Source organism: Taeniopygia guttata, chromosome 9, assembly GCF_048771995.1.
Source record: "Taeniopygia guttata chromosome 9, bTaeGut7.mat, whole genome shotgun sequence".
NCBI lineage: Eukaryota > Metazoa > Chordata > Aves > Passeriformes > Estrildidae > Taeniopygia > Taeniopygia guttata.
The window spans coordinates 5,291,565-5,306,555 of NC_133034.1; the positions used below are offsets into that span (position 1 = coordinate 5,291,565).

The 14,991-nt window shown below is 45.8% G+C and overlaps 1 protein-coding gene across 2 annotated transcripts in view; it reads right to left on the minus strand.

Moving 5' to 3' along the window:
- Nucleotides 1-247: 247 nt before the first annotated feature.
- The window catches only part of RYK (receptor like tyrosine kinase), a 54,629-nt gene continuing 39,885 nt past the window's right edge, over nucleotides 248-14,991 (minus strand). For both annotated transcript variants that reach the window (XM_002192766.7, XM_072933279.1), the window contains exons 10-15: nucleotides 10,224-10,293; nucleotides 8,703-8,835; nucleotides 7,810-7,919; nucleotides 5,717-5,876; nucleotides 2,166-2,302; nucleotides 248-1,253 (exon numbers count right to left, since the gene is read on the minus strand). In XM_002192766.7, coding sequence (XP_002192802.5) covers nucleotides 1,142-1,253; nucleotides 2,166-2,302; nucleotides 5,717-5,876; nucleotides 7,810-7,919; nucleotides 8,703-8,835; nucleotides 10,224-10,293 — 722 coding nt within the window. In that variant the 3' untranslated portion in view covers nucleotides 248-1,141. The remainder of the gene's footprint in view (nucleotides 1,254-2,165; nucleotides 2,303-5,716; nucleotides 5,877-7,809; nucleotides 7,920-8,702; nucleotides 8,836-10,223; nucleotides 10,294-14,991) is intronic.

The window sequence follows — 14,991 nt, forward strand, 5'->3', positions numbered from 1 at the left end:
TTCAGTCCTCTTTAAGCAATGTTCAACTCCAAACAGCCCGGGTGGAATGGATCTCTGGGTTAAGGAAGGCAGCAGGATAATACCTGAAGTCTCAGGGACCAGTTCCACTGGAAGGCAGGTAATCCCCCTTCTCTTCCTGCCAGCTCCAACCTAACCACCACCAACCTGCACAATCCACACACAGGGCAAGGTGAGGGACCAAGCTTTCACGTTAGGTGTAATAGAAAAACATTCTTTACTCTGCAAGTGTCTTTACAAATATATATTTATATATTTAAGCCCATTTCAGGCCATAAAAGCCCATAAAAAACAACTAGTACCTTTTTGAACAAGAGAAACTGTGGGGCAGAAGCCTGAGGTGACAGACTCCCACACAGGGACTGCTCTGGCGCTTCTCTGAAGGCCTTTAGTTAGCACATAAAACCATCTCAAAAATCCTTTGATGTGAAAGGAGGGGCACCATTCTTACCCCACTTTCACCACTCTCTGTATGAGGTAAACTGGGATCACTTTTACATCATCGCTTTAGAAAGGAGATGTTGTATCCTGAAGACCAGCTTTTCCAAAGAACATTTGTGAATGGGTTAAAAAGGTTAAGATGTGTGGATCCAACCATAATGTGCTGTTGTCTCAAAATAGAAGAAGTTGATACTAAAAAGCTATTCCAGATACATACAAGTACAAACACTAGAGCTGGTCAGAAAGATTCAGTTTCAACATTTTGTTAAAAGCAGGGAAAATTTGCTGCAGTGTGTTTTTTTTTCATTTCCCCTCTCCTCAGTTTTCTACCAGTTCCATAAACCCTTCTGAAAAAATCATGTGTCTGCTGTCAGAGTGCAAAGTCCATCCAAATCTCATGTTTCAGTTCACTATCTCTACACTTTACAAATCCTGATGGCAAACCAAAAGGTCTCAATTTAACTTAGCAAAAGTGATATCTAGAAAATATTCAACACCAAGAGGTCTTACAAAAAAACTTGAGACTACTAAGGCATTCTAAGGCACAGTGTTTTGGAAGAAGTGCTTTCTCCCTGTAGTGTTGCTTTATACACATCACGTGTGCGAGTCCGAGGGATGCATGGAGCTGCAGATGGATGCCATGGCTTCTCCCAAGCAGGGAATTCCATCTTCTGCTGCTGTTTCAGACGTAGGCTCCCAATGCTGCGTGAAATTCAGTGAGACATTGCACCAGCTGCTGAAACTTGGGTCTCTCCTCAGGATCTAGGGCCCAGCAGCAGGCCATCACAGCAAACCTGCAACACAGAGGCACAGGGAGCACAGGGGAGCCCTGTCAGCCAGGCAAACACAGCCCCAGCCTGAAAAGCAAAACAGCATCTGGCACTGGGAAACTGGCTGAGCAACCAGAGAGAGAGACAAGGAGCTCTGGATCTTATGGTTCACAATGCTGAACAGCTCCTTCCAAGGATGGACACCTGGAATGATTAGCAAAGGGGCTGGCACCAGAGGTCCTGGCTTGATTTAGGACATAACCCATGGCAATCCAGGAATGAGCAGTACACAGTTCACTGGAAATTGCTCAACTGCTATAAAAGCATGGAATGGTTTGGATTGGAAGGGACATGGAAGATTATCCAGTCCCACCCCCTGCCAGGGGCAGGAAGACCTTCCACTAGCCCAGGGTTCTCCAAACCCTGTCCAGCCTGGCCTGGAACACTTCCAGGGATCCAGGGGCAGCCACAGCTTCTCTGGGCAACTGTGGGCCTCACCACCCTCACAGGGAGGAATTCCTTCCCAATATCCCATCTAACCCTGCCCCCTGGCAATGGGAAGCCACCCCCTTTGTCCTGTCACCCTACTCCTTGTTCACAGTCCCTCTCCAGCTCTCCTGGAGCCTGTTTAGGCACTGGAAAGGGCTCCAAGGTCTCCCTAGAGCCTTTTCTGGTCCTGGCTGAACACTCCCAGATTGTCTCCAGCCATCAGAGTATCTCCACGGCCTCCTCTGGACTCGCTCCATCAGCTCCACTTCCTTCTGATGCTGGGGACCCCAAAGCCAGAGTTCCATGAGCAATGTTTATCCCAGGGTTTGTCTGACAGGCAGAACAAACAGGCAAGGAAAGGCAGCCCTGGCTCTCTCTTTGGGCAGCCTGGCTTAGCAGCCCAAGCACAAAGCAGCACCTTTCTCCTTCCCCAGCAGAGGCACTCACAGTTCATCGGGGCAGTTGATGGGCTGAGCTATTCGATAGCCATCCTTTAAATAAGCTGCCATCTCAAAGGGGTCGATGTCCACGTAGGGGGTCTGTCCCAGGGTCATCAGCTCCCACAGCGTCACCCCGAAGGCCCACTGCAAAAGGAACAGTGCAAGCATTAACATAACATCCTGAACCCCCAGAGCTCCTCCAGCCAGGGCACAGAATCACCTCTAAGCAGGATTACACATAGTAAGAAAGCTTTACATAAATGCTCTAGATAATCAAAGTCAATACATCTTGAACTGGGCTAATGAAAAATCACACAACTGGTGTTAAATTGCCCAGAGAAGCTATGGCTGACCCATCCCTGGAAGCATCCAAGGCCAGGCTGGACAGGGCTTGGAGCAACCTGGGATAGTGGAAGGTGTCCTGCCCATGGCAGGGGGTAGGATCCAGATGGTCTTAAGGTTCCTCCCAACACAAACCAACCTGTGATTCCAGGACACTGAAATAAACTTAAAATCTTACTGCACTAAGATATCAATGCTTAAAAATCATGCATTTTTTGACATGAAATTACAGAACACCTAAATCTAAACAATACTGAACACTGAATGATTGTCTCGTATAAAATTGTTATTTACTTTTTTACATTTTACTTCTTTAGAATGCCTCGAAAGTCCTCAAAAAAGTCTGTGAAATTCAAAGGATCAGAAATGAAATTGTAATTTTTTTATTCCAAATCATCTGTATATTTGGAGAGTATGCTCAGGAATAGGACTCAGGAAAAAAAAAAGATTTCATCTCAGTAAACCTGACAGCTTGATCGGCATCCAACACATTCAGCTGGCAACCCTTGCCAAAAGGAGTTTAAAGTGATGAAAAACCCATCTATAAATCCACACACTAGCTGAGTACAAGGAAAATTATTTATTATCTGGTATCCAGAGACCCAGGAGACCAAAGATGGGGCCGATACTGCACGCTCGTGACTCACTACTCAAGTTACACATCATCTTTCATTAAAAAGGGGCAGAATCATACAAGACTCATATGATTCTTGTTTTAATTAAGAGAAATCCCACCACTGCCTTGACCCAAGCCATAGGGAAGGGATATTTTCAGGTGGGAATGGCAGAGAAGGGCAGGGGCACAGATGTGGCCCTGCTCCAAACAACCACCAAAGGAAATAAAGCCCCTTTTTAGCTGCAGTGGAGAAGAGTGCTGAGGCACAAGGGTGGTCATGAAGATGAGCTGGAGAGTGATTCAAGCAAAACCACTCCAGGAATACAGCTGTTTTAATTCCATAGGTAGCTGTATAAAAATGGCATGAAGAGATGCAGAGTTTCATGTCCCACAGCAGGAAAAACACGGAATTCAGATTCAGCAGGAATCGTGGTTTGTTTTCCTACACTCTGGCTGACTGATAGAGCTGTTGGCAGGGGAGCAACATATTATTGGGAAAGTTTCAAGCCAGCGAACACATTTGAAAGAAAGTCATCCAAAAAGCAAGCCTGGAACACACCCCATGGCATCTCTGCAGACACAGACACTGTTTGTACCAGACTTCATCACCCGTTCCTTGTTACATGCGATGGATCACTGGGTTTGTTCCCTCCAAACCCACAAAAACATCTGGCATCAGCTTTTTGTGAAAGGAGTCCAGGTAGATGCAAAGCTGATATTTAGGGCACATGGTGTTTTCTACACCCAGAAAAACTGTTCATTTTTGAACTCTACAAGAACTCAGATGGCCACGTGTCTGCAGTTAGAATTGTGTGTTAAAAGGTGGGTGGCATTTATCCCTAAGCAATGAAAAAAGGAGTTCTGGTTAAAATGGGCTGGAAGAGATGCTGAATTGCACTGGAGTTTTCAAGAATGGTTACAATAATGAGATTTACTCATCCTAATAAAATTCCACATCTCATTGCTGCTGTTACATAAGCTTTGATTTCTCACAAACAGTAATTGCTTTCATGTCCCGGATTTTTTTTTTTAAGTAAAAATAAAAAAATACACCATTTGATTGAGTTAGTTTAGCTCTCTAAAAACATGCTTTTACAGGCAACTTCCATTTCCTCTTCTGTCTTCAAGTTTGGTATAACACAAAACCCCATGTGTTTTCCAATGAATGCACATGTGGAGCACAACTGGCACCTTCCCTTCCTTCCTTCTTTTTCTTGTTTACATGGCTGCAGCACTAGTACAGAGACCATGGAGGAAAAAAAAAACAACCAGAACTTCTCTAAAGTTTCCCAAACTGGCACCAGACCACTATCCTGGATGGGATGCATTGAGGGAACAGGCTGAGGTCACTGCAACACTGCTCTTATCTCTGAAAGGTCACCTCAGCTGGAAGAGGTTCCTGGCCACTGGAATGAAAGCTTCCTCTGGAACAGCTGGGATTTGGGGGACTATGGGCCACACAGTCAAACACCAGCTCCTGCTAATGTTAGGGAGCTCATTATCCTGGAGCTCACTCCCATGTCTGTGAAACACAGGGATGTCTGGGAACAGCCAGTGTGGATTTGTCAAGGGAAGCTGTGCCTGACCAGATCTGTGCTGAGCAGACAGAGCACAAGGTGAATAATGGATGTCCACCTGGACTTCTAGAGGGTGCTGGGGCACTGAACAGGATCCCCAGGGAATGGGCACGGCCCCAAGGCTGACAGAGCTCCAGGAGCATTTGGGATTGTTGGAGTGTCCTGTGGAGGTCCAGGAGCTGGACTGGATGATCCTTGTGGGTCCCTTCCAAGCTGGGATACTTTATGAAAAGCAGACTAGTCCCACTGCAGCTCCCTGAACTTGACCGTGTTCCCTGTCAGTGCTCCCAAGGGAACAAGGAGCAAGGGGCATTTCTGCTGTGCACAAAGGGCCTGACTGACCCCTGAACCATCTGCCACGAGCTGCTGATGCAGGAGTGGGAGTAGAGATGGTGCTCTGAACAAGCCACTGTTATCTATCCAGTGCCATGATGTCCTGCCTGCAGCTCTGGGGTTCCCAACATCAGAAGGATGTTGGAGCTGCTGGAGCAAGTCCAGAGGAGGCCACAGAAATGCTCCAAGGGCTGGAGCATCTCTGCTCTGGAGCCAGGCTGGGAGAACTCGGGGGTTCCCCTGGAGAAGAGAAGGCTCCAGTGAGACATCACAGCACCTTCTGGTGCATAAAGGGGCTCCAGAAGACCTGGAGAGGAACTATGAACAAGGAATGGAAGGATGGGACAAGTGGGAATGGCTGCACACTGAGAGAGGGCAGCATTAGATGGGATATTTAGAAGAAACTCTTTCCTATGAGGGTGGAGAGCCTTGGCACAGGGTGTCCAGCAGCAGCTGTGGCTGCCCCTGGATCTCTGGGAGTGTTCCAGGCCAGGCTGGATAGGTCTTGGAGCAACCTGGGACGGTGGAAGTTGTCCCTGTCCATGGCAGGAAGTGGAATTAAACGGGCTTTAAAGGTCCCTTTCAATCCAAATTATTCTGGGATTCTTTGATTCTCCAACAGCTGAAAAAAGAGAAAAATGTCAACAAATCATTTCCAAAACGTTAAGAGGAGGGGGAAAAAAACCTCACCACATCACTAGCACTGGAAAAATCATTGTTGACCAGGCTTTCCAGAGCCATCCAGCGGACTGGTCTGTTCTCGTTGTCCCCCAGGCAGTGGTAGTCCATGGGGAACAGGTCTCGTGACAGCGCGTTGTCCGTGATCTTCACCTGCAGGCCGTCGTCGATGCTGGGGCACAGAAACAGCAGCTTCAGCAACCCCAGCAGCCTCCCAGCAACAGCTCTGCCCAGTCCTAAGGTCCACACTTAGCATCTAACTGGGCACTGCTAGTCCACATCTCAAGCACTGGCACTCTCCTGCATCAAGACACACTTGCTCTGTGATTAGCAAATATTATCACAGCACAATTTATTCTGTGCCAACTGATAAGCGCTACAAAAATCAGCAGGCTTGATCAAACAAAACCAAACACTTAAAAGTGCAAAAAAAAAAAAATACTGTTAAAAGCAAACAAGTAACTGCCTCAAGTTACTCCTGCTCTTTTGCTCTTTTGGAGATCTCCTACCAGAGCAAATAAAAACTTTGTAGCTCTAGTACCTGTGGCAATAATGAGGCAAAGATCCAAGCAAAGAAAGAGCCAGTTAATACCTTTAAGCAACCAGTACCCTTTGTGGTCCAGAAGCATGTCTCTGATTAAGCCATCTGAAAAACTGCTCATTCCCTCCACAACAGATATTGATGCTTGTCAGAAGTAGGGTACTAAGGGAAACTTACTTTAATCAAGAGAAGATGACTCAAAACAGCACAGAGAATTCACCCCCTCTGGGATTTGATTCAAACCCTTTGAACTTAAAACTGTGTGTAATAAAGTTCAGTGTTCTCATGAACAGCTGACTTCAGAATATGGCAAAGATGTTTGCTTCAACATTGTATGACAAAAATACAGAAGGAACACTGGGGTGGGGGTATTGCAACAATTTGGTTTTTGTTGTCTTCTCATCTTGCCAATTATTTCTTTATTTTGATGAGACAAATGAAATATAAATGCTCTGTGTGTTTCCCTCTTTACTGTCTCAGATACCTATTTATTTATTTTATTTCTATGCTATTTCAGACCAATTCATTATCCTCAAAATGTACACAACAGGGAATTTCCTATCTAGTAATTTTTAAGAGTTCGGAGAAATTCCTAGAAGACATCTTTGAAAACAAATTCAATGCAAAGGGCAATTCCCCAGCAATTAGACAGCCCTGACTTGTGTAATTCTCATGTCCACTGTAATTGGACTGGCTGTGCCATGGGCACATGAGACCACAAGCATTTCCTCCCTTAAACCTGCCAAGATCACTGGAATCTTGGCTCCCTTCCCAAAATTAGGGCATGGGTCTGATGCACTTCCCAGCCTTTCACCACCCAGAGCAAACTTGGGGAACAAAGAGGGGCTGGTGGAACAAAGTCCTTCAGGGAACCTTGGCTACTGGCACCTCTTTTTCTTTCCAAACATAAAGCTCCAGGTGATGGCCCTGATGTTTGTGATCTCTGTGGTCCCACTTCCTCCTCAGTGTGCTCAGCAGTGAGGAAAAGCAAGAGAAATTAGGAACAGCATGTGTCAGGAGCCCCATCACACTGAGCATCCTTACGGGGCACAAGAGCAGAGATGGTGGCCACTGAGTGATTGGGTTCCTAGAAGGCCACCAAACACCTCCACCTCTACATTTTGGAGTGTATTCCAGCCTGAAGATAGTCTCAAATCCCACTCTGGCATTCCTGCCATTCCATTTGTATCTATCCATCATTTGGCAACTAAGAAATCTACCAATGAACTAAGTCTTTAACTCAATTTTTAAGGAGAAAAAAATGAAGAAAACCAACTTCAAACAAAAATCTATCCATTGATAAACTGTCAGAGATATTCCAGGTTTTTATTAAAGTTGAAGGGAAGTTTTAATTCTTTTCAAGCCTTTGAAAAAGTGACAGACAAACGCAGCTGAAGCATTTACAGAGAGAATGTTCTGCATTCTTTCGCACCACGATTCCTGGCTCCCCTTGCTTTGGAGAAAAACAACTTCACTGACTGCACCACTGACCCCAACCCTGCATTTTGAAGGAGAGCTCAGGCTGAGTGCAGGGAGCTGCAGCTGCAGAGGGGACAGTACTTACACACAGTTCCTTGCAGCCAGGTCTTTGTGGATGACCTCCCTCCTGGCCAGGTAGCTCATCCCACAGGCAATCTGGATGGCCATGTGTACCAGATCCTGCTGGGAAATCGCCTGCAAGAGCCCAAAGCAGCAGCCATCAGCCCCTTCAGCCCAGTAGCTGCAGGGTTACTGGGTTTGCTGTGTCCCAGTGCCCCCTCCCCTTCCAGGCCCCACAGACACAACCACCTATGGGCACTCATCGTGGTGCCTTACTCTATATTTTAACTTCTTTTTTTGACATGTCAAGGGAAAATACTTCCATCTTGCCAGTGCCTTACTCTTTGCACCTACTTTTTGTTTGATTGGAAGTGGACATAGGCAAAAAATGGTCCATTTTACCCCTTCCCACACCTTTTTCACTTTGTTTCCCTGGAAATCAGCTAAATTCCAGGCAGCAGCGCAGTCAAAATCCTTGTTGCTCTGCAGAACCAGTATCAAAGGCTGTTGCTTCAGCTCCTTTTGCAACTTCACAGTTCCATCATAATTAAAATCTTGCATGTATTTATAATGTGGGATACCAAAAGTAGTATTAGTAAATCTGAAATTTCTCCATACATGATTTTCCTTAATTTAATTCACAATTTTATTTCTTAATATAATTTTAGGATGCATTACTTGAGCTCCTAACCTAATGAGAGGTGACAGCTTCCTGCCCTCTGAACACCCAGAATAAACAGCCAGGAATGCTTTCCTGGTGGGAAACAAGGCAAACACTCGCTGGGGAGGCACCTCTGCAGCTCTCCTGCCATCACACTGAACAGGAGAGTGCCACAACCACTCCTCTGGTGGCACAAACTCAGGTGCCAGAGCAAAAGGAGGCTTAATGGGCACAAAGTCCCACATGCCCAAGGGTACCTGGGGATTGTTGGCCTCCACCAACTTGCACTGTCGCAGGAAGAGTTTAAGGTTCCCCCAGTTCATGTAGGGCAGCAGCACCATTGGTTTCTCTCCCTCCTCTATACAGACATGAGTGATAGGCAGCAGATTCCTGGAAGACAGAGAAATTCCTAATGTTATGGAACTGAAATTTGATAAAAATACTTTTGATTCCTAAACACAGCAATAAAATTAATTCAACATGAAGAAAAGCATTTGATCTTATATTAGGGTTGCAGAGCACAAGGTGTCCAAATAACTGAAGCCCTAGACATTACTTCTTTTAATGAATGAAATATTTTACTATTTTCCTGTTATGAAGAACCCTCCAAAGGTTTTCACTTGGTCCAAGAAGGTTGACATAAATTGTTGTGAATACAAGTGATACACAGAAGTGCTATATTCTAAACTGGGAGGTGCAGCATTCTAAATCAACTACAGATATAAAATATATACTTCCATTACAGCAGTTAAGCAAAAAAAAAAAAAAAATTCAGAACAACATGTTTGATCTGCTGCAAAGTGACAGAACAGAAAATTTTAGTACTGAATCAGCATCTTTAAGGGTCTTTCCAAGTCTTTTGTGGCTCAGGTAGCCCACATGCTGCAGTGTCTCTGCACATCTTCCTTCGAAGATATGAAGATATATACAAATAAATTCATTGAAACTCAAACCAAACTGGACACAGTTTCAATTTCCAATAATCACTTTTTAAGATACCTGTATTTTCCATTGAAAACCATTAGCAAAGTCACCAGTGACTTAGAATTGTTTTTAATTTTGAATTTTCTTACTCTTTCGTGAAAATTTCTTACAGCCAGGTGTCCCATCAACGAGCTCTGGAGACCTGTGATGGTCCCAGCCTCAGAAGCAGCGTAGGGAAAAAAAGCATTTTGGACTTTTTAAAAAAAGTTTGACTTGTAATAGGGAGGACAACAGCTCATTTGGAATGAAGAGAGTAGGGCACGTTCATTCTCTTTCTATTTTAGGTATGTTTCACCAAAAACCTATTTTAAGGTCTTTATTATATAAGGCTGGGAACATCCTGGAGAAGGCTCCAGGGAGACCTCAGAGCTCTTTTCAGTGCCTAAAGGGGCTCCAGGAGAGCTGGAGAGGGACTGGGGACATTGAGTGACAGCACAAGGGGAATGGCTTCCCACTGCCAGATAGGGATAGATGGGATCCTGGGAAGGAATTGTTCCCCAGGAAGGTGGTGAGGCCCTGGGACAGGGTGCCCAGAGAAGCTGTGGCTGCCCCATCCCTGGGAAGTGTTCCAGGCCAGGCTGGACAGGGCTTGGAGCAACCTGGGCTGTAGAAGGTACCCCGCCCACGGCAGAGATGAGCCTTAAGGTCCCTTCCCACCCAAAACATCCTGGCATTCCATGATTCTACAGAAGTGTTGCTGAATTCCCAAAGAGCTCCCTCTCCCCAGGGAGGTTTAGCTCAGGTACTTCCGCCTCACAGTGACATGGATTTGTCACCAGCCCTACGTGCCCTACCTGTGGTGAAGCCCTCTGAGTTTACAGCTTTCCGTCAGCATCATTGTCACCTGCACCTCTGAGGCTTGATCTGAGGGAAAAAAAAGAACCACAGATAAACTTTGGAAACGAATCAACATATTAATTAAAATTCAGTCCAGATCTGCAAGTCATTTAAGGTCACTTGAGCATGAACAGAACTTGATTGCCTCCTTTCCTAAAATGGCACTTACAAAAAGCCCCAGAGTTCAAGGCCAGGTTCTGAGGCTCATTTCTGCTTAAAGGAGTGGGGTGAAGCCCAGAAAGGAAATCAAGAACATTCCAGGGGCTGACAGGCTGTGGTTCTGCACTTCCTGACAGCTTCTGGGCAGGCACAGGCCAGCTGCACTGGGCAGTGTGGTCCCATCCTGCACAGGACTGGTGCCCATGGAAGAAGTGGGATGTGCCAAATGCTTCCCAAGCACGAATATGCTCCAAGGACACTGCTTTGCTACTGAGTTACCACTCCAGGTACAGTGGTGTTTACTGCCACATGGCTGGAGGCTGTTTATGTCTAGATTTACTTATTTCCTTGCTCTCTGCTTGACACACTTGACTCTTGGTAACCTTAGAAATGTTTGCTGTTCTCTCTCCCACCTTTCAAAATGAATAAATAAATAAAACCACTGCTGACAGCTAACCCAAAGCAATCAGAGCATCCACTGGGCAGAAGCACAGGTGGTACCTGGAACCTCTCTCCCACCACTCTTTGTGTATTTGGGATTTTTTTCCCCCCTTGGTGGAAAGAACCTCCAGGGAATCTTAAGAAGACATCAAGGAGAGCACTCCCAATCCCACCCCCCTCACACCTGGGAGCATTTTCTGTGTCTCCCTCGTGCTGGGACTAGTTCTGGCAGGGAGCTGGCACAGGAGAGCCTAGCACAGCCCAAGGAGCTCTCCTTGCTGCACTAGAGGGAATTTACATGTCATGGATGAGTCGAGTCAAGATTTTACTGCCCTGGAAGGAAGAATGGGCAAGAAATCCTCTGCTCTCTTCTCTCCTCCAAGGTCTGATCCTGCTCCTGTACAGTCCTGACACCCTTTCCTAACTGAGCCTGAGCCCTGCAAAAGAAAACGTCACTCTGGCTGAGTGAAGAGTGATGGGAGCACTCTGGAGAAGCTCAGAGATGCCACTAAATCAGTGACAATTATGGCTGTGGTATATTATGGGATGCATCAGTCAGTGCTTTTGGGCCCATCACTACAAGGATATTGAGGGGCTGGAGCTTGTCCAGGGAAGGGCACAGAGCTGGGGAAGGGAATTGGAGCCCCAGGAGTGGCTGAGGGAGCTGGAAAGGGGCTCAGCCTGGAGAAAAGGAGGCTCAGGGGGAACCTTCTGGCTCTGCACAGCTCCTGACAGGAGGGGAGCTGGGGGTTTGGGCTCTGCTCCCAGTGAACAGGGACAGGATGAGAGGAAACAGCTTTAAGTTGCATCTGGGGAGGTTCAAACTGGATATTGGGGAATATTTATTGACAGAAAGGATGGGCAGACATTAGAACAGGCTGTCTGGGGCAGTGGTTGAAGATTTAAATCTGGAGGGGTTTAAATCTGTGTGGGTGAGGCACTTGAGTGGTGGCCTCGACAGCACTGGGGGAATGGTTGGAGTTGATGGTCTTGGAGGGTCTTTCCAACACAATCAAATCTATGATTCCCCTGTTTGATAACCACTCTGTATGTAGGGATGGTAGGAACAGGTTCTTGCAGTGCAGGAGACACTGCAGCCATGGCCAGCTGAAGACTCTGGCCTGCACTCCAACAGACACATGAGAAAGAGATGGTCCTACCCCTGTGGGCTGGACACTTGATAAATTTGCTTATGTACAAGACAAATGAAAAAGGTTTGGAAAGAGGAAAGAAAAACCAAGATCCTACATTAAAACAAAGTTACACAGCCCTGAATGACTAAATCAGGCAGTTCTAAAACCCAGCATTAAAAATGGAGGTGGAAAAGCAGATTCTGAGAAGTCAGAGGAGCAGGTTACCTGTACAAAGCTTCAGGTGTAAACAGCAGTAATTACAGGGCCCAAAGACCTCAACCTCTTCACCCAGCACACGATGAAGGGAGGAAAGAGATTCCTGGGTGTGAGTTTAAGCTGATTAACTCCTCACACACTCTCTGGCTCTATGCTTGCTGAACTGGTTTGCTTTTAATTATAAGAGCCACCAAGCAATAATTTGAAACTTTAAATCAGAGATTGTTTAAGAGTGGATTTAAGATCTACAGAACGAGTCAGGCTGGTTTGGACAATGCACTCATTCATCTCCTGATGGTGACTCTTCTGCCAAAGCCTTTCCCTTTCCAGCACTCAGCACACAGCAGGTCACTGTGACGTTCTGTTGTTTTCTCTCCACGTTATAGTGGTTGATCCAAAAGCATGATTGACTCCCAGGCAAGTATATACGGAAACTGAAATCTTATCTTGTGAAACAGTCCCACCATCCATATTGTGTTTGCTTATCAATATTATTTCCTTGTTTTCTGCATGGCAAAAAACTTACCCAACACCAACAAATTCAACAGACTCAGAACAAACAATAGTGTTCAAGGCTAATCCTCCCCTAAGTTGAGACCAGTGCCAATTTAGAACCACCACACAATTTGATTATTGTGGGTTTGTACTAGATATAATTCAAAACACTACATTAATCACCACTTCTTGGAGTGATTCTTGTCAAAAGAGAGAAAAGAACACCAAAATACTGCTACTGCAACAGTCCCCACTGGAATTGAGCTTCCTTTTAAGGCTATTTTCATCAGTTACAAAGGAAAAAGTTCAGTTAAACAAACTCTGTCACATTTAGTAGGCTGTAACCACTTTTGAGCAAGCAACGCACACATCTTCACAGACCAGGACAAAGGTGATTTTGGCAATATTACATTTTTTTTTGTGAGGGCCTGGTGAATCTGAGCATCCTGTACTAAAAACCCATAAAACCAATCCAGCAAACCCACCATTTCTAGTTTTGATGAGAAACAGAATCCCACAGCCAAGCTTGCTGAGACCTTTTCCAAGCACATAGTGAAATGAATCCTACAGATTTCATCTTCCTGCATGGGCCAATGTATAATCCCAAATTCCCCAAACTGTGTCAATCCCTGACTGCTACATGTAAGCACACACCCCTTGCTTTCTCCTCAGAGCTGTTTGTGCAGCCACTCAAACAAAACAGGAAAGGATCCTGTCAAACCCATGGGATGCCCACGGGCTTTTGTGGCTCCTTTTGTCTGCCCCGGATCCATGAAGGTATTGGATACAAGCACAGCCACAGAGGGGAGAGGGGGCAAAGCCTCCCAACAGAGCCAGAAACCCCTGAAATTACAACAGCTACTTGGAGACACAACTGAGGAGGTCACAGTCTCCCATTTATAAAATCTGGGCACCAGGAATAGCCCTCCATTTGAGTGCTCCAGGGCGAGCACTGCAAGGGCTCACTGCAAACTTCCTTAAGGCCCTGGAAAAAGCTGAACTGAGGAATTACCATAATTTGTGATTAAGAACATGTCAGTGCTCAGCCATGAATGGAGTTGCAGTTGGATAGTCACAGGGAGCAGCCAGATTTTCATAAGGTGATCACATACCAACAGCTGAGGAACCAAAGAGCAGCAACTTCAGGGAAGTTCAGAGGAAGATTTAACACCCAGAAATATTCCAGATGCTCAGTTAGGACCAAAAAGGTCCAACTTTCAGAAGGTGCTTAAAACCAAGACTGAGATAGATGTAAATGCATTCTAGAGAGGAAGATGCTCTCCAAGCCCTGGTTTTACCCAAAAGCCTGGCCTGAGGCCCAGGGCAAGAACAAGGCAGGATTCCAAGCTCTGATGGAGCTGCAGGTTTATCTCCTGATATCACAGGATTTGTATGCACCCAGGCACAATGGGGCTCTTGGCACTGGTGGTTTTACAGAAGAGGCTGATCCCTCTGTGCTGGGATGTGCTGGGGCCTTGCCTGGTTCATGGGGAGAAAAAACACCTATTCCATTTCTACCAACTTCTTAAAATCCAACTACAAAAATGTATTTTAAAATCTTTGTTCATTATCATTCATTGATCATGTGAATCATCAGGTGAAAAGATCTTGAGGAAGTTCTGTGATGGGGAAACTGAAGGGGATTGCCTGCTCTGGGACCAGGCACTCATCAGCTGCAGGGCAGCAGGCTCTGCTTCACCAGGAAAAGTCTCTCCACACCCCAAAAGACGTAGCAGAGATCAGAAGCAGCAATTACCTGGATAGTGCACTGGGGAACTGATTAGCTGGATGTTTTCATGAGTCACTTTGGGAGGGAGACCTCCCAGAACCTCAAAATTACACAGCACAGCTTAAGTAGGATCACAGAATCCTTTAGGTTGGAAAAGCCCTCCAAGATGAAGTCCACTCATTCCTCCAGCACTGCCAAAGCCACTCCTAACCCATGTCCCCAAGTGTCACATTCACTCATCTATTAAATCCCTTCAGGAATGGGGACTCCACCACTGCCCTTGGCAGCTGTGCCAGGGCTGGACAGTCCTTTCTGGGAAGAAATTTTCCCTAATATCCAACCTAAACTTCCCCTAGGGCAACTTGAAGCAATTTTTTTTTGTCCTATCCCCTATTTCCTGGGGGAACAGATTGACACCCTCCTCACCACAGCCCCCTCTCAGGCAACATAACAGTTTAAAAGACTTCTCACTGTAGGATGGTCACTGAAATCTGTTTCTTCAGAAGATAAAGCAGAATCTGAAAACCCATGTAACCACAGGTTTCAAAACTG